Source organism: Anguilla rostrata, chromosome 12 (assembly GCF_018555375.3).
Source record: "Anguilla rostrata isolate EN2019 chromosome 12, ASM1855537v3, whole genome shotgun sequence".
Lineage (NCBI taxonomy): Eukaryota > Metazoa > Chordata > Actinopteri > Anguilliformes > Anguillidae > Anguilla > Anguilla rostrata.
In genome coordinates, this window is record NC_057944.1 from 6,990,584 (window position 1) to 7,018,083 (window position 27,500).

At 49.6% G+C, this 27,500-nt stretch overlaps 2 protein-coding genes and 1 pseudogene across 2 annotated transcripts in view; all 3 read right to left on the reverse strand.

Moving 5' to 3' along the window:
• Nucleotides 1–1,729: 1,729 nt before the first annotated feature.
• On the reverse strand, nt 1,730–19,868 carry LOC135236242 (solute carrier family 13 member 2-like). Its single transcript, XM_064302498.1, has 12 exons — nt 19,741–19,868; nt 13,019–14,431; nt 10,631–10,759; nt 9,840–9,976; nt 8,925–9,148; nt 7,719–7,887; nt 7,048–7,170; nt 6,067–6,276; nt 5,432–5,639; nt 2,971–3,132; nt 2,593–2,730; nt 1,730–2,502 (listed from the first exon to the last, which is right to left on the reverse strand). The coding sequence occupies exons 2-12, from the start codon at nt 13,121–13,123 to the stop codon at nt 2,374–2,376; spliced, it is 1,734 nt and encodes a 577-aa protein (XP_064158568.1). The 5' UTR covers nt 13,124–14,431; nt 19,741–19,868; the 3' UTR covers nt 1,730–2,373.
• Nucleotides 3,310–5,395, reverse strand: LOC135236668 (protein TsetseEP-like; annotated as a pseudogene).
• A 4,391-nt stretch (nt 19,869–24,259) lies between the features above and the next one.
• Nucleotides 24,260–27,500, reverse strand: part of sarm1 (sterile alpha and TIR motif containing 1) — a 10,001-nt gene continuing 6,760 nt past the window's right edge. The window contains 4 exon segments of the mRNA XM_064301617.1: nt 24,260–25,844; nt 26,135–26,256; nt 26,364–26,553; nt 27,401–27,500. The exon segment at nt 27,401–27,500 is cut by the window's right edge and continues 230 nt beyond it. Of these exon segments, the coding sequence (XP_064157687.1) occupies nt 25,649–25,844; nt 26,135–26,256; nt 26,364–26,553; nt 27,401–27,500 (608 nt within the window). The 3' untranslated portion in view covers nt 24,260–25,648.

Here is a 27,500-nt window from a genome sequence, read left to right on the forward strand (position 1 = left end):
GAAGGTCGCAGGTTCGATTCCCCGGCTGCTTTTGTACCCTTGAGTAAGGTACTTTACCGGCATTGCTTCAGCATATATCCAGCTGTGTCACTGCAGTGTAAATGCTATGTAAACAGTTGTGTTAGTAGTTCTGGATAAGAGTGTCTGCTGAATGCCTGTAATGTAATGGCTGATCGGCAGTACAGTGCGTACAGAGGCTCATCCCAGTTCTGGGGTCTCAGAGTGGGATTTTTGGGCCCCAGTGTGATTTCCAGTAGGCAGTGAAATATGTACTCCTATATCTGTCTGGCACCTGGAACCACAGTAGAAGAAAAAAAAAAAAACAACACCCACAGTTTTGTCTGTGCAGGCAGCCATTTCATCAGATTTCCCCAGCGGATGTTTTCCATCAGAAATGAAGCAGCTGCGAGGTTGGGTGTTTCTGCACAGGTTTATGGCGGAGAACAGAACTGGCACCAGTCTGCGTTTCTCTGAAATACCCAGAAAGTACTGAACAGGCTGGAATACTGCCCGCGCCTCATCTTCAGGGTACAGCGGGTCCTGGAACACAACACTCTCAATGGAGGTCAAAAAGGATCCACAGGAAGGATTTTGTTGGCTTCTGTTGTTTCCCATGATCACCAAACCTGTTACAGACCTGAAAAATAAATTATCACCAGACGCCAGGTCCTCCTCCCACACCAACACAGGAGTGGATCAGTAGCACAGGAGCAGGTCAGTAACAAGCAGGTCAGTAACACATGAGCAGGTCAGTAACACAGGAACTGGTCAGTACCACAGGAGTGGGTCAGTAACACAGGAACTGGTCAGTAGCACAGGAGTGGGTCAGTAGCACAGGATTGGGTCAGTAACAAGCAGGTCAGTAACACAGGAGTGGGTCAGTAACACAGGAACTGGTCAGTAGCACAGGAGTGGGTCAGTAACAAGCAGGTCAGTAACACAGGAGTGGGTCAGTAACACATGAGCAGGTCAGTAACAAGCAGGTCAGTACACCATCTCATACATCCAAATCCACACCCACACCATCTCACACACCCAAAACCCACACCCACACCATCTCACACATCCAAACCCCACACCCACACCATCTCACACATCCAAATCCACACCACACCATTTTACACATCCATACCCACACCCACACCACCTCACACATCCACACCCACACCATCTCATACATCCAAATCCACACCCACACCATCTCACACACCCAAAACCCACACCATCTCACACACCAAACCCCACACCCACACCATCTCACACATCCAAATCCACACCCACACCATTTTACACATCCATACCCACACCACCTCACACATCCAAACCCACACCCACACCACCTCACACTCTCAAACCCACACCCACACCATCTCACACCCTCAAACCCACACCCACACCATCTCACACCCTCAAACCCACACCACACCATCTCACACACCCAAACACACACAGCCAAAACCACACACACACACACCATATCACACACCAAAACATACATACAAAAACCCACCCCACACCATCTCATACACCAAAACACACACACCCAAACCCACACCACATCATCTCACACACCCAAACCCACTCCACACCATCTCACACATCCATACCCACACCATCTCACACCCCAAACCCACCCCTGCACATCTCACACCCAAACCCACATTTACACCATCTCACGCACCATCTCACACCCCAAATACACACCCACAAAACCACACCATCTCACACGAACTGTGAAGTTAAGCATTTATTTTCACTGTACTTCAGTACAACTAATATATAAACACTATTTAAACAACGATAAAAAGAAACATTTTACAAGTACAGCACTGACAGCCAGCAGCATATCATCCGCTTTCACAGTACCAAAATGTGCTGCTAACTGTATTATCCTTTAAAAATAATATATACACCTAAATATGTACGGTCTTCATAGTTCTTCTGCCATAGGTCTATAATTTAAAAACAGTTATTAGGAAACACACAGAGGATGAAACAGGCTTTGCTGTCCTTGAGGAACAGTGTTTGCAATCCAAAAAAAAGGATCAAATGCTACCGGTCTGCTGTGTGCGCAAAAGTAATCAAACTCACCAGGACATTAATTATCCAAGCTCCGCCCCCTCCCAGGGGGACGCACTCGTACCTGCAAACTGACCAGAGGCCCCTGTGGGGGGAAGGTTTGGGCGTGAGTGTAAAATAACAAGAGGCCCAACCCAGACCCATTATGAGTATTTAACTCTCTCCCTCCGTCCATCGCTCTCTCCTTTCCTCCCTCCCTCCAACACTCTCTCAGTACCTCTCTTCCCCCATCTCCCTCCCCCCTCTGTCTGTCTCTCTCTCTCTCTCTCTCTCTCTCTCTCTCTCTCTCCTATATTAGTTTTTTTCTGTGGCGTTGGCCCAGTCAGGAAAGGTGTCCAGCTGAAACATGGCGGTTCCCCAGGTGTTCAGGGCAAAGTTGATGGTCAGGACACCGATGATGTTGAGCATGAAGCCAGCCTTGGCCTGAGGGGGGGAGGAGACGATAAGGGTGAAAATTAGGGGGGGGTTTTAATACACCTGCAGTGCCACCGTGTGGCCAGTAGGGGGACTCACCATGTCCATGACCTTGAGGTTTCCGTAGGAGAAGGCGATGGCGTTGGGCGGCGTGGCCACGGGAAGCATGAAGGCCAGCGAGGCGCAGATGGTGCAGGGCAGCATGACGTAGAGAGGGTGGAGCTTGATGGCAGTGGCCTGAGGGCGGAGGCAGGGAGGCGAGGTCAGCTGGGCAGAGGTGGAGTCAGAGACCACAGCACACCTGCAGGCTCCTGTGTGTGTGAGCGTGTGTGTGTGTGTGAGTATGCATGAGTGTGTGTGTGTGTTTGTGTGTGTGTGTGTGCATGCATGTGTGTGTGTGTGTGTATGTGTGTGTGTGTGAGCGTGTGAGTATGTGTGTGTGTGTGAGAGTGTGTGTGTGTGTTTGTGGGGACGCACCATAGAGGCGAGGATAGGCAGGAACAGGGTGGTGGTGGCGGTGTTGCTGGAGCACTCGGTGAAGGTTCCCACCAGCAGGCAGAGCAGCAGAGAGATGGCGAATGGGGGGATGCTCTTCAGCGGAGCCAGACTGTTCCCCAACCACTCAGAGAGCCCGGACGTCTGAACACAGCACAACATCCCCACAATGGTCACTGACATCATCATTACTGACTAAATCTAAAACTGATGGCAAAAACAACACTGGTCTGTGGTCACATTTTTGCATCCCGGCATAGTTGTGGGTGAGGTTCAGGGTGTGGTTGTGGGTGAGGTTCAGGGTGTGGTTGTGGGTGAGGTTCAGGGTGAGGTTGGGTGAGGTTCAGTGGTGTGTGGTTGGTGGGTGTGAGGTTCAGGGTGGGTTGTGGTGAGGTTCAGGGTGTGGTTGTGGGTGAGGTTCAGGGTGTGGTTGTGGGTGAGGTTCTGGGTGAGGTTCAGGGTGTGGTTGTGGGTGAGGTTCAGGGTGTGGTTGTGGGTGAGGTTCAGGGTGTGGTTGTGGGTGAGGTTCAGGGTGAGGTTCAGGGTGTGGTTGTGGGTGAGGTTCAGGGTGTGGTTGTGGGTGAGGTTCAGGGTGTGGTTGTGGGTGAGGTTCAGGGTGTGGTTGTGGGTGAGGTTCAGGGTGTGGTTGTGGGTGAGGTTCAGGGCGTGGTTGTGGGTGAGGTTCAGGGTGTGGTTGTGGGTGAGGTTCAGGGTGAGGTTGTGAGTGGGTTCAGGGTGAGGTGGGTGAGGTTCAGGGTGTGGTTGTGGTGAGGTTCAGGGTGTGGTTGTGGGTGAGGTTCAGGGTGAGGTTCAGGGTGTTGTGGGTGAGTTCAGGGTGGTGTGGGTGAGGTTCAGGGCGTGGTTGTGGGTGAGGTACGGGTGGGTTCAGGGTGGGTTGTGGGTGAGGTTCAGGTGTGGTTGTGGGTGAGGTTCAGGGTTGTGTGGGTGAGGTTGGGTGAGGTTCAGGTGTGGTTGTGGGTGAGGTTCAGGGTGTGGTTGTGGGTGAGGTTCAGGGTGTGGTTGTGGGTGAGGTTCAGGGTGGTTGTGGGTGAGGTTCAGGGTGAGGTTCAGGGTGTGGTTGTGGGTGAGGTTGTGGGTGAGGTTCAGGGTGTGGTTGTGGGTGAGGTTCAGGGTGAGGTTGTGGGTGAGGTTCAGGGTGAGGTTCAGGGTGTGGTTGTGGGTGAGGTTGTGGGTGGGTTAGGGTGAGGTTCAGGGTGTGGTTGTGAGTGAGGTTCAGGGCGTGGTTGTGGGTGAGGTTCAGGGGGTGGTTGTGGGTTGGGTTCAGGGTGAGTTCAGGGTGTGGTTGTGGGTGAGGTTCAGGGTGAGGTTGTGGGTGAGGTTCAGGGTGGTTGTGGGTGAGGTTCAGGGGTGGTTGTGGGTGAGGTTCAGGGTGTGGTTGTGGGTGAGGTTCAGGGTGTGGTGTTGGGGTGAGGTTCAGGGTGGTTGTGGGTGAGGTTCAGGGCGTGGTTGTGGGTGAGGTTCAGGGCGTGGTTGTGGGTGAGGTTCAGGGTGAGGTTGTGGGTGAGGTTCAGGGTGTGGTTGTGAGTGAGGTTCAGGGCGTGGTTGTGGGTGAGGTTCAGGGTGAGGTTCAGGGTGAGGTTGTGGGTGAGGTTCAGGGTGAGGTCGTGGGTGAGGTTCAGGGTGAGGTTGTGAGTGAGGTTCAGGGCGTGGTTGTGGGTGAGGTTCAGGGTGTGGTTGTGGGTGAGGTTCAGGTTGTGGTTGTGGGTGAGGTTCAGGGTGAGGTTCAGGGTGTGGTTGTGAGTGAGGTTCAGGGCGTGGTTGTGGGTGAGGTTCAGGGCGTGGTTGTGGGTGAGGTTCAGGTGTGGGTTGTGGGTGAGGTTCAGGGTGAGGTTCAGGGTGTGGTTGTGGAGTGAGGTTCAGGGGTGGTTGTGGGTGAGGTTCAGGGCTGGTTGTGGTGAGGTCAGGGTGAGGTTCAGGGTGTGGTTGTGGGTGAGGTTCAGGGTGTGGTTGTGGGTGAGTTCAGGGCGTGGTTGTGGGTGAGGTTCAGGGTGAGGTTCAGGGTGTGGTTGTGGGTGAGGTTCAGGGTGTGGTTGTGGGTGAGGTTCAGGGCATGGTTGTGGGTGAGGTTCAGGGTGAGGTTCAGGGTGTGGTTGTGGGTGAGGTTCAGGGTGTGGTTGTGGGTGAGGTTCAGGGCGTGGTTGTGGGTGAGGTTCAGGGCGTGGTTGTGGGTGAGGTTCAGGGTGTGGTTGTGGGTGAGGTTCAGGGTGTGGTTGTGGGTGAGGTTCAGGGCGTGGTTGTGGGTGAGGTTCAGGGTGAGGTTCAGGGTGTGGGTGAAGTTCAGGGTGAGGTCGTGGGAGTGTCTGTAGTCATGTTTTGGGATGTGCATCCAGGTGTGATTCTGGGCGTGGTTCTGGGCCTGGTTGTGGTTCTGGGTGTGGTTCTGCATGTTGTTATGGGCGTGGTTTTGGGGCGTGGTCAGTACCTCACTGCCCCGGGCCAGGGCGAAGCCCCCGCCCAGCAGCAGGATGATGTTCCAGGGCATCTTCTCATGGACCACGTCCCAGTCCAGCAGGGTAGGCGGGGCCTTCCTGGAACCCTCAGCATCTCTGCTGAAACAGCTCGGCAGTCGCGCCGGAAGCAGGAAGAACAGAGTGGACATCAAGATGGCCACCGTGCCGTCCGTCACGTACCTGCCGGACACAGTAGCTGTTAGCGCCCGCTCACCTGCTCAAACACACCCGCTCGGGCGGTTAGCTGTTCGCGCCCGCTCACCTGCTCACACACACACACACACACACACTCGGGTGGTTAGCCGTGAGCGCCCGCTCCCCTGCTCACACACACACACACACACACAACCGCTCGGGCAGTTAGCTGTTAGCGCCCGCTCCCCTGCTCACACACACACACACACTCGGGTGGTTAGCCGTGAGCGCCCGCTCACCTGCTCACACACACACACACGCTCGGGTGGTTAGCCGTGAGCGCCCGCTCCCCTGCTCACACACACACACACACACACTCGGGTGGTTAGCCGTGAGCGCCCGCTCCCCTGCTTACACACACACACACACACGCTCGGGCAGTTAGCCGTGAGCGGGAGCGGCGCGGACTCACGGCTTCTCCTGGTTGAACAGCACGGTGGCCCAGCCCGGCATGAATCCCGGCTCCCGGGTGAACCACAGGACCACCAGCAGGACGAAGATGACGAGGACGGAGCCTTCGGCGTAGCTGATGTCTCCGAGGCGCTTGTACTCGTTCTTCATCACCTGGTACGCCTCCTTGTCCCCTTTGTCCTTCGACCCGCAGCCAAATGTCTGCTTAAAGCTATGGAGAAATCCCATGTAGCATTTCAGCAAATATATTCTGAAAAATTTTTGTTTCTGTGCGGCAACTGATTTAGGCTCCAGAAATAATCGAGGTTTTATTTCTGATTTATTTCAGTCCTCCACAAGGGGTTTTGACGGCCTCTATGTAAATCCGATAGTCAGTCGTTCAGGTAATGGCAGTCATCTCAGCTAATTGTTCAGCCACCATTTAATGAGCAGACTCACACTCCTACACACTGCCAGTTCTGGGGGTTACCACCAAATTCAGTAATGAGAGTGGATCCCCAATTTACAATATGGTATGCATTACAGTGGAGTGGAATGGAGTAGTGAGTGAGTGTGTGTGTGTGCAGAGTAAACAATGGTATTCAATGGCGTAGAGTCAATGAAGTAGTGCTTATGAAAACCATGTAGCTTTTACAAGATGCAACAGAAAAGAAAATGTAACAGTAGGATTGTTTTTAATGCTGTAATCAGTTTTGACAGTTACATTTCTTCCCCCCAAAAATAAAGTCATTTTTGTTTTGTTTGTCCCAAACCAGAATGTGACTCCTGACTCTCTGACTTCCTAACAGGCAATTCTCTGCTGCAATGTTATTAACCAACCTTACAATTATGCCCCACGCTCACTGACTGTGTTCCCACAATGAATAAACTATTTCATATGTGTACTCTGGAGTCCTGCATCTACATGCTGGACATTGAAAAAGAGCATTCTGAAACACTTCATGAACATAAACTGGATTTTTTTCCTCCATTCTTTACTTACTTCAGTCCCAGATACATGAACTGCAGCCAGAACCAGGAGAGGACTAACATCAGCAGCATATTCGGGAAGGAGAACCCAAACCAGCTGGCGAAGTTTATTATACCTCCGTTACCTGGGTAAATCCTGCAGAGAGGGGGAGGGGGGTTATCCACAGGGAAACAGTCTGTGAGAGTGGGCTTCTAGTAGTGGATGTGTGGGGAACTTGGGATGGATGTGTGGGGTTCTTGGGGTGGATGCGTTGGGTTCTTGAGGTGGATGTGACGGGCTGTAGGGGTGGGCATGTGAGTTCTTGGGGTGGATGTGAGGAGTTTTAGGGGTGGATGTGTGGGTTTCTTGAGGTCGATGTGAGGGATTCTTGAGGTGGATGTGTTGGGTTCTTGGGGTCGATGTGAGGGGTTGTACGGGTGGATGTGTTGGGTTCTTGGGATGGATGTGAGGGGTTGTAGGTGGATAGGGAGGTTTGGGTGGATGTGTTGGGTTCTTGGGGTCGATGTGAGGGGTTGTACGGGTGGATGTGTTGGGTTCTTGGGATGGATGTGAGGGGTTGTAGGGGTGGATATGTGAGGTTCTTGGGGTGGATGTGTTGGGTTCTTGGGGTGGATGTGTGAGGTTCAAGGATGGATGTGTGTGGATCTTGGCGGGGGGGGGGGGGCGCAGGGGGCGGTGCTTACGCATCCATCTGGCCCTTCAGGATGAGGTTTGGGGTGGTGCCGGTGAGGGTGGCGGTGCCCCCGATGCTGGCAGCGTAGCACACGCTCAGACTCATCCCCTTGGACAGATTCAGGTACTTCTGCGCCAGCCTCAGCCTCCGCTGCTCCACCACACTGCTGCTCCACTCCTCTGGAGCACAGAACCGCCAGAGAGTCAGCCTCACACCTTATCTCCCTCTCTATCTCTCTCTCTCCCTCTCTTCCCCTTTCCCCCTCTCTCACTCTCTCACTCTCTCCCTCTCTTCCCCTTTCCCCCTCTCTCCCCCTCTCTCCCTCTCTCCTTCTCCACCACACTGCTGCTCCACTCCTCTGGAGCACAGAAGAGCCAGAGAGTCAGCCTCAAACCTCTCTCTCTGTCTCCTTCTCTCTCTCCCTCCCTCTCTCCCTCTCACACCTCTCTCCCTGTACCACTCTCTCCCTCTCTCTCGTCTCTCTCCCTCTCTCCCTCTCCACCATACTACTGCTTCACTCCTTCTCTCTCTTTCCTTCTCATTTTCTCTCTCTCTCTGTCTCTCTCTCTCCAGTCAGTGCTGGTTTATGACTTTTGGCTATATACCACAGTGTGAAAGTCATATACAAAAATGCTGCCTCGAAATAATTAAATCATAACACACGGTTTTAAAAGTCAATAAATCTCTCTCTCTCTCTCTATCTCTTTCTCTCTCTCTCTCTCTCTCTTTTGCTCACTCTGTCTTTCTCCTCCTCCTCTCTCACTCTCCTTTTCTTGAAAACAATCTGCAGAATGTCAATCATTAATGAGATTATCATCTGCCCAGAATTTTACGATGAGGGTTCTGGGAACACACTGTATCTGCCCGTCCTGCTATCTCTGATTCTGCCAGGATAGGCCGTGATCCACCAGGAAGATGGAAGCAGATGTGGTATTAGCGAGGTTATGTTCTGGGGGGTCAGTGGGGGGGGGGGGGTACAGCTGCATATTAGCCAAAGAGGAATTCTTGCACACATTTGAGGAAGAATTTTCACCACACAGTGAATTGTTCAAGTGTGGGACAGTACCGTTATAACACCTTGCTACGTATATTCACGGGGAATTTCGAAAATATTGGTGACAGCCCTATTAATTGAAGCCATTACTGTGTGCTACCGTAAGCAAAGCCCAGTCAGGTGAGCCATGCATGGCACAGAGGGGCCTATCCCAGGGCTCACCGTCGCCCACGGGTTCCTTGGTGGGGCTGTCCTTGACGTCGCCCATCTGGAAGCCCTCGTTGTCCGCGCCAGCGCCCACCGGGCGCTCCAGCTCCTGGGCCTCCTCGGTGCGGGCCAGCTGATCCAGCACGGCCTGGGCGATGGGCAGCATCATGGCGGTGGAGGCCGTGTTGCTGATCCACATGGAGAGGAAGGCGGTGGTGATCATGAACCCCATCATCAGCCTGGGGGGACGTGAGAAGGGTCAGAGTCTACACCCGAATATGGGGGGTGGGGTCAAGTGCAAGGGTCTACACTCGAATATGGGGCAGGGTCAAGGGTCAGAGTCTATGGGCAAATATAGGGGCAGGGTCAAGGGTCAGAGCCTGCACCCACATATGGGTGCAGGGTCACCGTGATGGTGGGAGGGGTCACCGTGATGTGGGCAGGGTTATCGTGATGGTGGGCGGGGTTATCGTGATGGTGGGCAGGATTATCGTGATGGTTGGAGGGGTTATTGTGATGGTGGGCGGGGTTATCGTGATGGTGGGTGGGGTTATCGTGATGGTGGGCGGGTTATCGGGTGGGGGTGGGTTACGTGATGGTGGGAGGGGTTATCGGGGTGGTGGGTGGGGTTAGCGTGATGGTGGGCGTGGTTATCAGGGTGGTGGGTAGGGTTAGCATGATGGTGGGCGTGGTTATCGGGGTGGTGGGTGGGGTTAGCGGGATGGTGGGCGGGGTTATCGGGGTGGTGGGCGGGGTTATCGGGATGGTGGGCGGGGTTATCGGGGTGGTGGGTGGGGTTAGCGTGATGGTGGGCGTGGTTATCAGGGTGGTGGGTAGGGTTAGCGTGATGGCTGGCAGGGTTATCGGGGTGGTGGGCGGGGTTATCGCGGTGGTGGGCGGGGTTACCGCGCTGATGGGCGGGGCTCTTACAGCGCAGGCTTCACTCCCACGATGAGCAGCACTCGCAGGGCGATGCGCTTGTGCAGGTTCCAGTGCTCCACCGCGATGGCCACCAGCAGCCCGCCGATGAACAGCATGTTGGAGTCCTTCAGGTACTGCACACACACCTGCAGAGGGGCAGTCACATGGGAGCACTGAGCACTGAAGCAAGGTGCTCAGGTGGTTCTACCTGGAGGGGGGAACAGTCCCAAACTCACATTTGAGTAGCATCATTTTCTGCTGCCTCGTCATGTTCTGCAGTACAGCAGAGCCTAATAGGACCCAGCATTGCATTCATGTCATCTTAGTACCGATATAGCATAATGAGAAAACAGAGAATGAACACAGAGTCCACCGGAACAGCCTGTGTGTGTGAGCACGCAGGCAGTATGCATGGACAGGTGTGTGTGCACGCGGATAGTATGCATGGACAGGTGTGTGTGAGCACACAGGTAGTATGCATGGACAGGTGTGTGTATGAACATGCTGGTAGTATGCCTGGACAGGTGTGTGAGCATGCAGGTAGTATGCATTGGCAGGAAGCAGAGAAAGGATGGCACGGAGGAAGTATGCATTAACAGGAAGCAGAGAAAGGATGGCATTGGCAGTATGCATTGGCAGGAAGCAGAGAAAGGATGGCACTGGCAGTATGCATTAACAGGAAGCAGAGAAAGGATGGCACGCTGGCAGTATGCATTGGCAGGAAGCAGAGAAAGGATGGAACACTGGCAGTATGCATTAACAGGAAGCAGAGAAAAGATGGCACACTGGCCTGTCCTCACATCTCCGGACTCCATGATCTTCATCATGGGGAAGAGGATGACGGGCAGCAGGGCAGTCACAGCCAGAGGGATGCACTCTGTACACCAGTACAGAGCCATCAGGATGATCACAAAGCCACAGTTAGCCTCCTGCAACACACACAGACACACAGTGAGGGTATATACACACACACACCCACACAGTGAGGCTGTATACACACACATACGCACACACACGCACATACACAGTGAGGATGTATACACACACACACATATACACACACACACGCACTCACACAGTGAGGGTGTATACACACACGTACACACACACACACAGAAACCACACGCACTCACACAGTGAGGGTGTACACAGGGACACACACACACACACAGAGTGAGGGTGTACACAAACAGACACACACACATAGTGAGGATGTATACACACACACAGATACACACACAAACAAACTGTAAACACACATTCACACACACACACACACACACACAATGCTGGATGGGAATTTACAGGGTGGGTTTTGTGTCTAGAGTCTAAACACATCTGCCAGTGTGACCCCCCCACCCTCACCCCCACTAAAAAAAGAACTATTTCCTGAACAAACAGATCACCTGCAAAGCTTGAACATCACAGCCACGAAGGACAGCACTTTTGGACCAGCCTAAAGCAGCACACATTATCACAGCACTTTTGGGGCCATAAAGATTACTGATTATTTTGAGCTGTAAATGAGTAAAAATGTTTAATCATAAAAGCTTAAAAAGCAAAATGAGCAAAAAGCTAACTCTCGGGTATCAGGCTCGTACAGGCGAGCAATGTTCCAATTGAAACTCTGTGGGATTGTTTTATTGTTTATAAGATCTCCGATTAAAAAAAAAACAGAATTGTTTTTCGTAATGACTATACACAGCCGTTCTCACCCCTGGTCCTTGGAACACACAGTGTGAGCTGATTTGTGTTACAGCCAATCCCTTAAGTCAGCAAACTGGCCAACGTGGTTGAAGCAGTGTGTATGCTTCCTCTTCACCATAGACCTATCTAGGCACCTTTTGGTTTGTCTTCATTTACCACAAATGGTCTAGTTCCAGTGATTACATTTCCACACTTGCTGCAATCAGAATCCCACTGATTAATTAACTGTCTATGGTTTAATAAAAAAATATATATTAAAAGCTTAGTCTATTATTATTAGAGAGGAATCCTCAACAAGGATCATTAGATATTTGCAGCACATTACATTAAATGAAATTGTTAGATGACCTGGTTAATTAAATGTACTGTGATATGAATACAGGAAAGGTATTCTCCAAGGCATGCATAGCTCTTTCAGACATTGAGTGGCCTTAACAGGGTAATCCATTCTTCAGAGGACATTACCAGCACCTGACTGTCAACATTTCTGAGCTCATTGTAATTCAAGGCCTGCAAATTACAGTTGGAACAAAAACCAGCGCCCTTACAAGACATTATTTCCGTGCTGTACCACAGCAGTACGAAACAAACCGTTTTATCGTTCTGTTTCTTTATCTTTTATTTTATCTTTAACTTTATCCTCAGCCGTCAGCAGAGCTGAAGATGTGATTGCACCATTATCTGCTCTGTGGCGTGCACTCGCTGTCAGAAAAACAAGAGCAAACGCAAGCCAATAACAGACCCTGAGGCTCAAGTGTTGTGCATCAGAGAACTGGGGCCAAGGAGGGTTGCTGGTTCTAACCCTGAGCTCACGTCTGCTGTTTCTAAGAACCGAGCTTGGTCTGTAGGAGGAAAAGTAAATATCGCACTGTACAGACAGACAGTATGGAAAATATCATCGCTCTATTCACCCATAACCCAAAAATAAGCAGTAATATTATAGACATCCCACACACGTAGACCCATAGACTCACACATGCAAGCCCAATGACATGCATATACAGACACACAAATACACAGACACAGAGACCCCACCAGCACACAGTCACGGCTATAGACACAGACTCAGACTCAGACTATAAGATGGAACAGTGCTATATAAATGCAATGATTCATTCATTCATTCGATCAAACGACTGTACAGTCACAGTTACAGATTCAGACAGACAGACAGACGGCTGTACAGTCACAGTTACAGACTCAGACAGACAGACGGCCATACAGTCGCAGTTACAGACTCAGACTCAGACAGACAGACGGCTGTACAGTCACAATTACAGACTCAGACTCCGACAGACAGATGGCTGTACAGTTGCAGTTACAGACTCAGACTCAGACAGACAGATGGATATACAGCCACAGTTACAGACTCAGACTCCGACAGACAGACGGCTGTACAGTCACAATTACAGACTCAGACTCCGACAGAGAGATGGCTGTACAGTCACAGTTACAGACTCAGACAGTTAGACGGCAGTTACCGAAGTTTGGATGACCAGTGGCAGGGGCAGGATGAGCAGGGGAGTGAGGAAGATGATGAGGTAATTCCGATACCTCCACAGGCACTTAAAAACCTCCACCACCATGATTCACTTACTCCAACGGCACAGGCACCAAAAACACAGGATATCAGAGACAGCACAGGGACCAGAAACACAGAATATCAGAGACAGCACAGGTACCCGTAAAAAGAGGTAGACCACCTTTCAGCAGATAATTAGCAATTCTACTGTACTGTATTAAGAGAGTGAGCAAGATAAAAATCAGAGTATATATATAACAAAGGGTTAATGATTAACTCAGAGTTTGGGGGGAGTTGTATGAACTTCACACAGTGAGAGGGGACAGGCTGAGAATAGGCTCACAAAACAATAGTCAAACTCAGTTTTATGGCAGAGATAAGACTTTTTCAATAGGGCATTTTCAAAGGCATTTTATGGAGCTATATTCCAGACACACGCCCTTTAACAATCTTTCCTTTCTACAGAGCCACGGCTCAATATAAACCTACTGTATGTGTAAGCACAGGCAGAGACTGTACCTAACATTCTGCACACAGCAGGGCCTGAGCGACTGTACCTAACATTCTGCACACAGCAGGGCCTGAGCGACTGTACCTAACATTCTGCACACAGCAGGGCCTGGGCGACTGTACCTAACATCCTGCACAGGCAGGGACTGTACCTAACATCCTGCACACGCAGGGGCTGTACCTAACATCCTGCACAGGCAGGGACTGTACCTAACACAGCAGTGCCTCAGTGACTGTACCTAACACAGCAGGGCCTCAGTGACTGTACCTAACACAGCAGGGCCTCAGCAACTGTACCTAACACAGCAGTGCCTCAGTGACTGTACCTAACACAGCAGGGCCTCAGCAACTGTACCTAACACAGCAGTGCCTCAGTGACTGTACCTAACACAGCAGGGCCTCAGCAACTGTACCTAACAACTGCTACCCTGCCACACTCTGTCTACAGAGGACGCTGGCGCTCACACGGAAACAAAAACAGTGAACATGAAGAAGAATTACTTTTTTTCTCCCTTTCACATTCCCTCTCTCATTCTCTCCCTTTCACTCTTTCTCTCTCATTCTCTCCCTTTCACTCTTTCTCTCTCATTCTACCCTTCCACATTCCCTCTCTCATTCTCTCCCTTTCACTCTTTCTCTCTTCCCTTATATTCTGTCTTCATTAATTGCCCCCCCCCCCACCTTCCACAACCTCCAAATGAATAACTGACCGGCCTGCGTGTGAGGTCTGCAGTGGCTACAGACAGAACAGAAGTGGCAGCTTGGGACAAAATCCACAGAGAAGAACACACACCTGTCTGTGCGTTCCGAAACGCTGGGACCCCACTGAGATGGGATGGGCTAACGGATTGTGCTTCCCAAACTAGTATAAAAGCAAAAATGAAGAAATACAAATTCCTTTAAAAACACACTTTAGCAAACATGAACATCAACGACTAATCATATCTCATGGAGCCAAGCTAAAATATAACCCGGAAAACTATAAAACTGCTGATTTATCATTTCATCCTTTATCATTTCATCCTTTATCATTTCATCCTCGGCTGAGTGTAGTGCATGCGGTTCATTCCCCATCTGCGCGTCTGCGCAGGCGCGATGCGTTCGTACCTGCGACCTGCAGGAGATTGCTTGTGCTGACTGTGCTGACTGCTCTGACTGGTGATTGAGCATGCTAATCCATCTGCTAATCCAGATGGTCGTTATGATGCGTGCGTGTAATCCAGCTGTTTGTTATGATGCGTGTGTGTGTGTAATCCAGTTGTTCGTTATGCTTCGTGTGTGTGTGTAATCCAGCTGTTTGTTATGCTGCGTGTGTGTGTAATCCAGCTGTTCGTTATGCTGTGTGTGTGTGTGTAATCCAGCTGTTCGTTATGCTGCGTGTGTGTATAATCCATCTGTTCGTTATGCTGCGTGTGTGTGTAATCCAGCTGTTTGTTATGCTGCGTGTGTGTAATCCAGCTGTTCGTTATGCTGCATGCATGTGTAATCCAGCTGTTCATTATGCTGCGTGTGTGTAATCCAGCTGTTCGTAATGCTGCGTGTGTGTGTAATCCAGCTGTTCATTATGCTGCGTGTGTGTATAATCCAGCTGTTCGTTATGCTGCGTGTGTGTGTAATCCAGCTGTTTGTTATGCTGCGTGTGAGTGTAATCCAGCTGTTCGTTATGCTGCGTGTGTGTGTAATCCAGCTGTTCGTAATGCTGCGTGTGTGTGTAATCTAGCTGTTCATTATGCTGCGTGTGTGTGTAATCCAGCTGTTCGTTATGCTGCGTGTGAGTGTAATCCAGCTGTTCGTTATGCTGCGTGTGTGTGTAATCCAGCTGTTCATTATGCTGCGTGTGTGTAATCCAGCTGTTCGTAATGCTGCGTGTGTGTATAATCCAGCTGTTCGTTATGCTGCGTGTGTGTGTAATCCAGCTGTTTGTTATGCTGCGTGTGAGTGTAATCCAGCTGTTCGTTATGCTGCGTGTGTGTAATCCAGCTGTTCGTAATGCTGCGTGTGTGTAATCCAGCTGTTCATTATGCTGCGTGTGTGTGTAATACAGCTGTTCGTTATGCTGCATGTGTGTGTAATCCAGCTGATTGTTATGCTGCGTGTGTGTGTGTAATCCAGCTGTTTGTTATGCTGCGTGTGTGTGTAATCCAGCTGTTCGTAATGCTGCGTGTGTGTGTAATCCAGCTGTTTGTTATGCTGCGTGTGTGTAATCCAGCTGTTTGTAATGCTGCGTGTGTGTGTAATCCAGCTGTTCATAATGCTGCGTGTGTGTAATCCAGCTGTTCGTTATGCTGCGTGTGTGTATAATTCAGCTGTTCGTTATGATGCGTGTGTGTGTAATCCAGCTGTTCATTATGCTGCGAGTGTGTATAATCCAGCTGTTCGTTATGCTGTGTGCATGTGTAATCCAGCTGTTTGTTATGCTGCGTGTGTGTGTAATCCAGCTGTTCGTTATGATGTGTGTGTGTGTAATCCAGCTGTTCGTTATGCTGCGTGTGTGTGTAGTCCAGCTGTTCCTTATGCTGTGTGTGTGTGCAATCCAGCTGTTTGTTATGCTGCGTGTGTGTGTAATCCAGCTATTCGTTATGCTGCGTGTGTGTAATCCAGCTGTTCCTTATGCTGTGTGCATGTGTAATCCAGCTGTTTGTTATGCTGCATGTGTGTGTAATCCACCTGTTCGTTATGCTGCGTGTGTGTAATCCAGCTGTTCGTTATGCTGTGTGTGTGTGTAATCCAGCTGTTCGTTATGCTGCGTGTGTGTGTAGTCCAGCTGTTCCTTATGCTGTGTGTGTGTGCAATCCAGCTGTTTGTTATGCTGCGTGTGTGTGTAATCCAGCTATTCGTTATGCTGCGTGTGTGTAATCCAGCTGTTCGTTATGCTGCGTGTGTGTGTAATCCACCTGTTCGTTATGCTGCGTGTGTGTGTAATCCAGCTTTTACATTACATTACATTTATTTGGCAGACACTTTTATCCAAAGCGACGTACAAAAAGTGCATTTCATGGTCATAGACAACTGCTTAACACAGGTTCAGTAATGTACAATACTTATTTTGTACAGCTATTTCACACAGTGAACACTATTCAGACCTACCTCTGCAAAGCCAACTAGGCAGAAGAATAAGCTACAGTATTAGGACAAATACAAATTACCAAAAAGTGCTGGGATGGGGCAACATGTAACAAGTGTCAAGAAAAAGGGGGGGGGATTTAGAGTGAAATATACAGCGTGGTGGTGGTTAGTCTGGGTATAGTCTGAAGAGATGAATCTTCAGGCCACGGCGGAAGATGGGTAGTGAGGGGGGGGTTCGGAGGGGGACGGGGAGTTCGTTCCACCACTGGGGAGCTAGGGTGGAGAAGCTCTGTGATCCCTTTGGGCGGGTAGGAGGGGTTACAAGGCGCCCTGCGGAGTGGTCGAGCAGGCACATAGAATCGAGTCATGTCCTGCAAGTAGATGGGGGCTGTCCTGTTGGCAGCAGTGTAGGCAAGGGTCAGGGCTTTGAACCCGATCCTGGCAGCGACCGGTAGCCAGTGGAGTGATCGCAGCAGAGGAGTGACGTGGGAGAATTTGGGAAGGTTGTTCGTTATGCTGCATGTGTGTGTAATCCAGCTGTTCGTTATGCTGCGTGTGTCTAATCCAGCTGTTCGTTATGATGCGTGTGTGTATAATCCAGCTGTTCGTTATGCTGCGTGCGTGTAATCCAGCTGTTCGTTATGCTGCGTGCATGTGTAATCCAGCTGTTCATTATGCTGCGTGCGTGTAATCCAGCTGTTCATTATGCTGCGTGCGTGTAATCCAGCTGTTCGTTATGCTGCGTGCGTGTAATCCAGCTGTTCGTTATGCTGTGTGCATGTGTAATCCAGCTGTTTGTTATGCTGCGTGTGTGTGATGTGATTATGTTAACATTAGCCCATGCTGTAGACTGGTGGGCGTGGCTGAGCCAGCAGGAAAAATTCTGCTTTCCGGCCGTTAAATTCCGGGCTTAATTAATACGAGATTGTTTCTGAGATTAGACCTATCAGCACGAGGTCCGTAACCACTGGCTCCTCTGATATTCCTTGTTGTTCAGCTGGTAATTATTTATTAAAACAGCTGATTAGCACATCTGACCTGGGTTTGCTTGCAGATTCCTGATTAAGGAAGTAACCTGTGCCTGAGCTACCTCTGCCTGTCTGTTTTACCTGCAGAGGCGGAGATTTAATCAAGGGGCCACAATAAAAATAATAATAAAAATAAAAATAAAAATCAGGATAAGGCAGCACATAGGTGCAGAGGGTAGCGCTGTCACCTCTCAGCAAGAAGGTCCTGGGTTCGACTTTTGCCTGGGCCTTTCTGTGTGAAGTTTGCATGTTTTCCCCATGTCCATGTGGGGAATAACCTTGCCACAATGTTTACAATGTTTACACATCTAAGCCTAATGCCTTCTTCTTTGCTATATTTCTTGCTGCTTTAGTGCCTATTTTTCTTACACTAGAAGCCAATGGTACTAGGATAACTCATCTCTTTATGCTATTGTAGGTAGAAATTGAAAAAAATTGTCTATACTTTTGTTTGTTATTCAATAAATGTATATCTATTAACTGAATTCTTCTTTACCTAAAGTTTTTTTTTTTCAGAAACAAAATTTTTTGGCTTGTACAGTATACACACACACACACACACACACACACACAGATATATCTATATATATATATATATAGAGAGAGAGAGAGAGAGAGAGAGAGAGAGAGAGAGAGAAAAAAAACCTATTCAATCAGGCAAAATTAAATCTTTCACACTGTCACACTGAAATAATTACCAGTCAATAATTATCAGTCAAAACTTCATTGAAAATCCTGTTCTCTGTACACAGGAAATTTACTTCTCCAGTGACTGTTATTAACCTCAGATAAATAAGCATAGATTACCATGCTAATAAATAACGTATCCTGCTCAAATCTCAGATACTATTAGATTTTGATAAACACTTACAAAAACAGCAGAACGACCAAAGAAATAAGGAATCAGAAAATGATACAACACGCGTAAATGAAACATCATTAAGGAAAACATTCATAAACAGACTCAGCAAGTACACTCTGTCTCCTTATCCAGGTTTACAGCTTTGTTTCCCCATTATTGCGGTATCTATCTGCCACCAAGGATAAATGATAACACCATCGGGGTACCACACAGTACTGCAGGGGTAGATCATTAAACCAAACGCCCAAACACAACTGTCCAATCACAGCAGCCCAGCCTTGGCTGGAGTACCAGGGCATTTGTACAGGGCCTTTGTGCACTGCCGTGTGTTCAGATTGAAGCACTTCCAAAAGGACCTGACCCCCACAAGGCCCTGAGATCCATAAGCCCCTGATCCCCATAAGGACCTGAGATCCATAAGGACCTGACCCCCATAAGGATCTGACCTCCACAAGGAACTGACCTTCATAAGGACCTGAGATCCATAAAGACCTGAGATCCATAAGGCCCAGACCCCCATAAGGCCCTGGGATCCATAAAGACATGGCCCCCATAAGGATCTGACCCCCATAAGGACCTGACCTCCATAAGGATCTGACCCCCATAAGGACCGGAGATCCATAAAGACCTGAGTTCCATAAAGACTTGGCGTGCTTCAGAGCTGAATGGTGCCAACCATGGCAGAGAAAGGTGAAGGAATATTCCCGTTCACCGTTTCCGTGTGTCCCACAGGTACAGAGGTCATGTGACGCATGAAATGGACAGTGGGTCTAAGGTGGAAAAGCTTTCTTTTTATGTCCTCTTATATAACACAGCCTGGGTGCATACTGTCCTTACTGCACTTAAAGGACCTTTACAACCTCCAGAGTGAATCTGCGTTTATTCTGTTTGAACTCAAAACAAGAAATTTAAATTAAGTGATCCTTGCCACAAAACAGACAACTGCAGCCACAAATCCTGAGATTTGTCGGTCATCTTATAACGAAGTACTAAACATATGCAAACATACTTTTCATTAAACTCAGAAAATGAAAACTTTAACTTTAAAAGTTTTGAAACTTTTAGGGGAAACTGTAAAAATAATGGAAACCACAGTATATTCAGGTTTATTTTATGAATGTGTTCTAAATCGCTTTCATTCAGCAAGGTCTATATTAAGGTCTATATACTGCGCATGAAGCCTAATGTTCGACCAATCGGGAAGGAGCAGATCACCTGTTATCTCATTCTCCTGCGTTATCGGGGTCCGGGCTCGCTGATATCGAACTATCAGACACGTGATCCAGGAAGCCACATAACAAGTTCTTTGTCTCTTACGGGCGTCCGTGTTTTCAGCATTAGCACTGCGCAACAGGATAAAGGTCTTTTCCGTCAAACAGCCGCTTCCAGCTCAATTTGTCTCTCGCAGTGTGCTGCACGCTGCCACCTACTGGAGCTAAGCAGAATAACTCCTGAAGAAAATGTGCCACAATATCACTGGATGACGAGAACAGCTTATTCAGTTTCACTCCCGTGTTGAACCACAAGGCAACATGTTCACCAAGGGCAAAGTCACATCAAATAAATGGTTGGGCTGGTTCACTAATAAGAGCAGAATTTCACACAAAAGCCAAGAGCAACTCTGTCAAGGACAAAGATCTTAAACTCCAGTCCTCCAAACCAACAAAGTGCATATTTAAGTCATTAAGTGCCTGACGAGTCCACATAATTTTTTGTTCTTAACTTTGACTTGCAAGTAAAAACCATTAACCTTTGTTTCATTGACACATTTGGTAGGTTTGTTTTGGTGATGGCTGAATCTGCCAAACTGTGTTTGTTTGGGGGGGGGGGGGCATTCTTAATTTTAATTGTTAGAAACAGTTAAAAAATGTTGATCAAATCAAGTCATTTTTCCAAGATCAGCTACAGAATCAAAAGAAACCTGTAGAAAACCTCTAAACACTCCCACTCAAAGATTAAAATCTGATGTCTGGTCTAAAGGTTGTTTTTGTTCAAGCCAGTTTCTTGATCAATAACTTCCTTGTTTCAGTTGTTATATATTTTCTTCTTTAACCTATTGACACAACATAGGACAGACTTGTCACCAGTTACTTCGACTCTTCTTTTTCCACAAATGGTTTTGATCAAGTGCCTATACAGGTGATTTCATTTCAGACGGGTTTCGCCTGTCAGTTTATTATTAAATCAATTAGAAATGTAAGCTTTTCCCAAGAGAAATCAGGAAATGAAAGCAACAGTCCATCTGACTGATTAAATGTTCTGGGATGTGACTATGGAATACTTAGTGTTCATGGCGTGCACAACTGTCTTTGACATCATTTGGTCTTATGAGGATAAACCACCTCTCAATAGATATTGAAGACATAAATCTACCCATCTGCATGAATGAAATTTGTATGTTAATGCTAGCTGTGTAAATCACTCTGACAAGAACCTCCGTTTAGGAAATAATTAAGGTTCTCTTGGCCGTCATTGGTCATCGTTGCTCCTGTGTCACCTGGATGTGTCCTATCCTGTCCTCCATGCCCCCCGTATCCCCCAAAACAACAGGTGTGGGACTAGTAAGCAGAACCAGTGTCCTGTGAACCTTGTCCTGCAGAAAACTGCATTACGCACAATCCCAGACTCACAAAAAAAAGCCATGAATGTCTGAAAAAAGGCTTTTATAGGGCCACACGGCCCGTTTTATGCAGTAAAGGTGCCGCCGTCGTCATTGAGAATGCTTACAAAGCTCCGTTTCTAGGGTTCTGGGTAAAGGTCCAGCATGACCGTCGCAGAGGCTGCCCGTGGAGGTGGGGCCGATAATCCAGGTGCAAACTTCAAGGTCTGCGGGCCTTATTAAATCCAGTGGAGCACAGCCAGCAGCACAGGGGACGCCCGGCAGCTCCAATCACTGCTGACAGAGCGAGAAACAGACAGAAAGAACCCCGTGTTCCTGACTCATTTTCCCATAAAAAATATCCTCTCTGTATCCTGACAAAACTGCGACTAAATTCAGCTCCAGGGTTTCGATGGCCATTGTGTGCCATCAGGGTGCTGCCAGGGTGGCAGTGTAGTATAATTGGTAAGGAGTTGGTGTTGTAACCTAAAGGTCACTGCCGTTGTATCGTTGAGCTTAACTTGCGTAATTGCTTCAGTATATATCCAGCTGTATAAATGGATGCAATATAAATGCTGTGTAAAAGTTGTGTAAGTCAGTCTGGATAAGAGCGTCTGCTAAATGCCTGTAATATAATGTAATGTGTCCATTTGTGTGTCTGCGTGAGTACTGCTACATTAGCAATGTGTGTGTGCGTGTGTGCGTATTTGTATGCATGTGTGTATGTATGTCCTATGACAGGGTATAAGCACATAGTGTAGAGCTGTTATGTCCTGTGACAGGGTATAGGCACACAGTGTAGAGCTGTTATGTCCTGTGACAGGGTATAAGCACACGGTGTAGAGCTGTTATGTCCTGTGGCAGGGTATAAGCACATGGCGTAGAGCTGTTATGTCCTGTGACAGGGTATAAGCACACAGTGTAGAGCTGTTATGTCCTGTGACAGGGTATAGGCACACAGTGTAGAGCTGTTATGTCCTATGACAGGGTATAAGCACATGGTGTAGAGCTGTTATGTCCTGTGACAGGGTATAAGCACATGGTGTAGAGCTGTTATGTCCTGTGACAGGGTATAAGCACATAGTGTAGAGCTGTTATGTCCTGTGACAGGGTATAAGCACATAGTGTAGAGCTGTTATGTCCTGTGACAGGGTATAAGCACATAGTGTAGTGCTGTTATGTCCTGTGACAGGGTATAAGCACACAGTGTAGAGCTGTTATGTCCTATGACAGGGTATAAGCACATGGTGTAGAGCTGTTATGTCCTGTGACAGGGTATAAGCACATGGTGTAGAGCTGTTATGTCCTGTGACAGGGTATAAGCACATAGTGTAGTGCTGTTATGTCCTGTGACAGGGTATAAGCACACAGTGTAGAGCTGTTATGTCCTGTGACAGGGTATAAGCACACAGTGTAGAGCTGTTATGTCCTGTGACAGGGTATAAGCACATAGTGTAGTGCTGTTATGTCCTGTGACAGGGTATAAGCACACAGTGTAGAGCTGTTATGTCCTGTGACAGGGTATAGGCACACAGTGTAGAGCTGTTATGTCCTGTGACAGGGTATAAGCACATAGTGTAGAGCTGTTATGTCCTGTGACAGGGTATAAGCACACAGTGTAGAGCTGTTATGTCCTGTGACAGGGTATAGGCACACAGTGTAGAGCTGTTATGTCCTGTGACAGGGTATAAGCACACAGTGTAGTGCTGTTATGTCCTGTGACAGGGTATAAGCACATGGTGTAGAGCTGTTATGTCCTGTGACAGGGTATAGGCACACAGTGTAGTGCTGTTATGTCCTGTGACAGGGTATAAGCACATAGTGTAGAGCTGTTATGTCATGTGACAGGGTATAAGCACATAGTGTAGAGCTGTTATGTCCTGTGACAGGGTATAAGCACACAGTGTAGAGCTGTTATGTCCTGTGACAGGGTATAGGCACACAGTGTAGTGCTGTTATGTCCTGTGACAGGGTATAGGCACACAGTGTAGAGCTGTTATGTCCTGTGACAGGGTATAAGCACACAGTGTAGTGCTGTTATGTCCTGTGACAGGGTATAAGCACATGGTGTAGTGCTGTTATGTCCTGTGACAGGGTATAGGCACACAGTGTAGTGCTGTTATGTCCTGTGACAGGGTATAAGCACATAGTGTAGAGCTGTTATGTCATGTGACAGGGTATAAGCACATAGTGTAGAGCTGTTATGTCCTGTGACAGGGTATAAGCACAGTGTAGCTGCTATGTCCTGTGACAGGGTATAAGCACACGGTGTAGAGCTGTTATGTCCTGTGACAGGGTATAAGCACATAGTGTAGAGCTGTTATGTCCTGTGACAGGGTATAAGCACACAGTGTAGAGCTGTTATGTCCTGTGACAGGGTATAAGCACACAGTGTAGAGCTGTTATGTCCTGTGACAGGGTATAAGCACACGGTGTAGAGCTGTTATGTCCTGTGACAGGGTATAAGCAGATAATGTGCTGAAGCTCCTGTTTCAGCAGTGAAGGGGGAGTACAGAGTTACAGTTAACCTGCCTCTCCTGGAGAGGTCAGCCCCCCCGGGGGCCCACAGCACTGACGGACTGTATCTGCTCAACAGATTCCCTCCACGGGCCTGTACGGAAGCACCACCGAGAGAAGCCTGAGGTCAGATTACACTGACCTGCCACCAGGGGTCACTGTTTGTTTATACTCATTGTGCATTATGAGGCACAGGGGAACAGAAATGGAGCTGTACTGCTCTACTGTGAAGCCAAGTGCAAACTTAACTGCACGGGATCGAGAGAACATGAATGTGTGGAAGTTCATGGCCACCATTTTAAGCACAATTTCAAATTTCAAGATGCCTCAAGACTAAAACTCAAGAGTGAGTAGCTTGTTGTTCTCATAGTCCTTGAAGTCCTTGCTATTTGAAACAACTGTACTCATTCAAATCCAAACAGAATGCAGCGATGGAGGAATTTGTGTACAAGTGTTGGACATCCGCAAGCACTTGGGTATTTAGCGAGCATTAGTATAGCATAAGCATAGCATTTAGCAGACCTAGGTCAAATCCATGAGTAACTACACGCATATCACCTGTCCTGTCTGGTAAAGCTCACCCGAGTTTTTTTGTGAAATTCGAACAAGGAGGCCAGGGAGATTCCCAGGGAAAGTCGTTTTATTGCATTTTACAGTATATGAAGTCCTGCATTGCTTTTGAGAATGCAATAAACCCTCTACATATTTTACATTTACCATACACATATTAAGGCGACAGGGGGAAAGTCCAACCGGGACTATGAGGAACTGAACAACCATAGTTTCCATCTGAATTAAACCAATACTGCCAACACCACCACAAATCATTTTACCATACTCCTGTACACTGATATATGGCATACTGCTGTTAGTTAGTGTGGAGGTAAGGAGACTGCACCTATATTACAAAATATACGGCTCTGAGGACTGCATTGGTTAATAGCTGTGTTCGTGGTGCCATTTCCGTGGTTAGCGTACGGTCTGTGCTAGCGTACGTATCACAGTGCAGCCAGTTAACAAAGCACAGTTGCCATAATTAAGGAGCTATAATTAAACGGTTATAAAGCTCTTTGACTATACAATACAATGAAACCCTTCAATTACTGAATACATAATGTGGCAAACTGAGGAACTTTCTTCAGTCCTATAAATGTGGGAGGAGCTATGTTTTTAACAGGACAGAAGTAGGAGGAGTTATGATTCTCAGTACAGCTGAGGAGAGAGGGGTGATTTTGTTAATAAAATAAAAGAGGGAGGTGCTTTGGACAGCAAGATTGACGGCTTTTTCCAGTGAATTGAACTGACATTTAAGCATGTGCTGAGAGTAGTCCACAAACACTTCATGTGTGTCGGACCACACCAACCAGGTGCAACCACTTCCTTCCCACTAGTGCCACTTCCTGTTGGTCGCTAGGATACCAGGTTAGTAGGCTAAATGAAACGCGGTGTCACGTGACACACCGGAATGAACGAGGCTTTACGAAGGAGCATGCAACAGGATAACACACCCCCACAACACTGTCCCACACACAGACACACACACACACATACACACACACACACACACACACACCGGCTGACATGAGCCCACAGCTCACCAGCGAACAGAGGGCCGGCTCAGATTGAGAAATGAAATTTGAACAAGGGGACACGGCCAATAAGAGAGCTGTGAACAGGGTCGGTGAGAAAGCCGCGGGGATAGGGTGGGGTGGGGTGGGGGGGGGGGGCAGGAAAATGGATTCCTGAGAGACAGGCAGCCCCCTCCCTCGCTGCCCTGACCCGGGTTTCGAAGCAGGCAGGGGAAGGAGAGACCCCACACTCTCTCACCTGTGACCCCCACATCCCCGCCAGAGGCACAGAGAGGAGGGAGAGGCCAGCCTATCAGGGGCCGGGGCAGGGAGCATGCTCAGTGCGGGTCTGAGGCGGGGGAGACAGAAGCTGACGTAAGACGACGGCTCTGCTCGGCCTCGCCGTGCCACCCCCGCCTGCCACGCCCACTCCCTCGCACTAGCCCTGCTGGGGACATCCATGTACCCCCACCTGCGCCCCTCCCTGCGCTCCCCCCTGCGGCACCGCCTGCACCCCCCCCTGAGCCTCTCCCTTCAGGACCCGGTCCCCGTGGTCCAGCTGGTCCTGGCTCGGGCCGCCCTTCAGGAAGCGCAGGATCTTGTCTATGGTAGCTTCCTGGTACTCGTGAGACCACCTGCAAGACAAGGGAGAGAGAGAGAGGTCAGCCTTTCTAAATCTAAATCTAAATCTGTGACCCACCCTGCCCCCCCCCCTCCCAGGCTCTGTGACCACCCTGCCCCGCCCCTCATCGTGCACCTGCCCCCTCCCCCTTACCCCCCCGCTCGTGTGCCCCCCTCCGTGACCCCCTGCCCGCCCCCTCCTGGCTCTGTGCCCTGCCCACCCCCCCCCCTGCCCCCTCCTGCCCCCCCCCTCACCACCTGCGCCCCCGCTCAGTGAACCCCCTCCCCCTTCCCCCTGACTCACTTGATGCCGTTGAAGTTGAGGATGGCGCTCATGTCAGCAGGCAGAGAGCTGGGGTCGGGCCACTGGAAGTTGTCGGTGACGGGAACGACGTTCTTCTTCTCGTTCAGAGCGGTGACGATCTCCTGCGGGGGGGGGGGGAGAGGGGCGTTAGACGCCGGCACGCGCGGAGGGGCGTGGGGGGGGGGCGTGCGGGACGGCGGGCGCCGAGCGACCCGGGCTCCGGCCTGACCTTGTGCACCCAGTCCTTCATGCCCTCGTCGCCCATGCACTTGTCCAGCGCGTTGGCGGACAGCACCAGGATGAAGTTCCGCGCCCGCTGCACGCTCTGGATCAGCTTCTCCTGGAACTTCCCCGCCTCCAGCTTCTCCACGTCGATGAACACGCTGTACCCCCGAACCTGCAGGTGCACCTTCAGCAGGCTGCACGGGGGGGGGGGGGAGAGGAGAACGGAGAGGAGAGAGAGAGAGGGAGGAAGAGAGGGAGAGAGAAGAGAGAGGGAGAGAGGGAGAGAGAAGAGAGAGGGAGAGAGGGGGACGGAGAGGAGGGAGAGAGGGAGGGAGAGAGGGAGAGAGAAGAGAGAGGGAGAGAGGGACGGAGAGGAGAGAGAGAGAAACAGAAGAGAGGGAGAGAGAGGGACGAAGAGGAGAGAGAAACAGAAGAGAGAAAGAGAGGGAGGGAGAGGAGAGAGAGAGAAACAGAAGAGAGGCAGAGAGAGGGACAGAGAGGAGAGAGAGAGAAACGGAAGAGAGGGAGAGAGAGGGACGAAGAGGAGAGAGAAACAGAAGAGAGAAAGAGAGGGAGGTAGAGGAGAGAGAGAGAAACAGAAGAGAGGCAGAGAGAGGGAGAGAGAAGAGAGAGAGAGAAACGGAAGAGAGGGAGAGCAGGAGAGAGAGGGACGAAGAGGAGAGAGAGAAATGGAAGAGAGAAAGAGAGGGAGGGAGAGGAGAGAGAGAAACAGAAGAGAGGCAGAGAGAAACAGAAGAGAGGCAGAGAGAGGAGAGAGAAAGAAACGGAAGAATGGGAGAGAAAGGGATGGAGAAGAGAGAGAGAGAAACGCAATAGAGGGAGAGAGGGAGAGAGAGGGACGAAGAGGAAAGAGAGAAACAGAAGAGAGGAAGAGGGAGGGAGAGAGGGAGCGAGATGAAGCTTAAAGCCGTCGTGGCTTCTACTCAGCGAAACAGCAGTCCCCTCATTAGCATACCGCTTGCATATGCAGATGAGCGGCGGGCGCGCCAGCGGCCCATTGGCCGGGGGGGGGGGGCTCACCTGGCCAGCTGCGAGCCGGTGGTGCGGCGGTAGCTGATGAAGACGTCGGGGCCGGCGGGCAGGTGGGCGTCGGTCAGGCAGGGCTGGGCGGGGTCCCGCG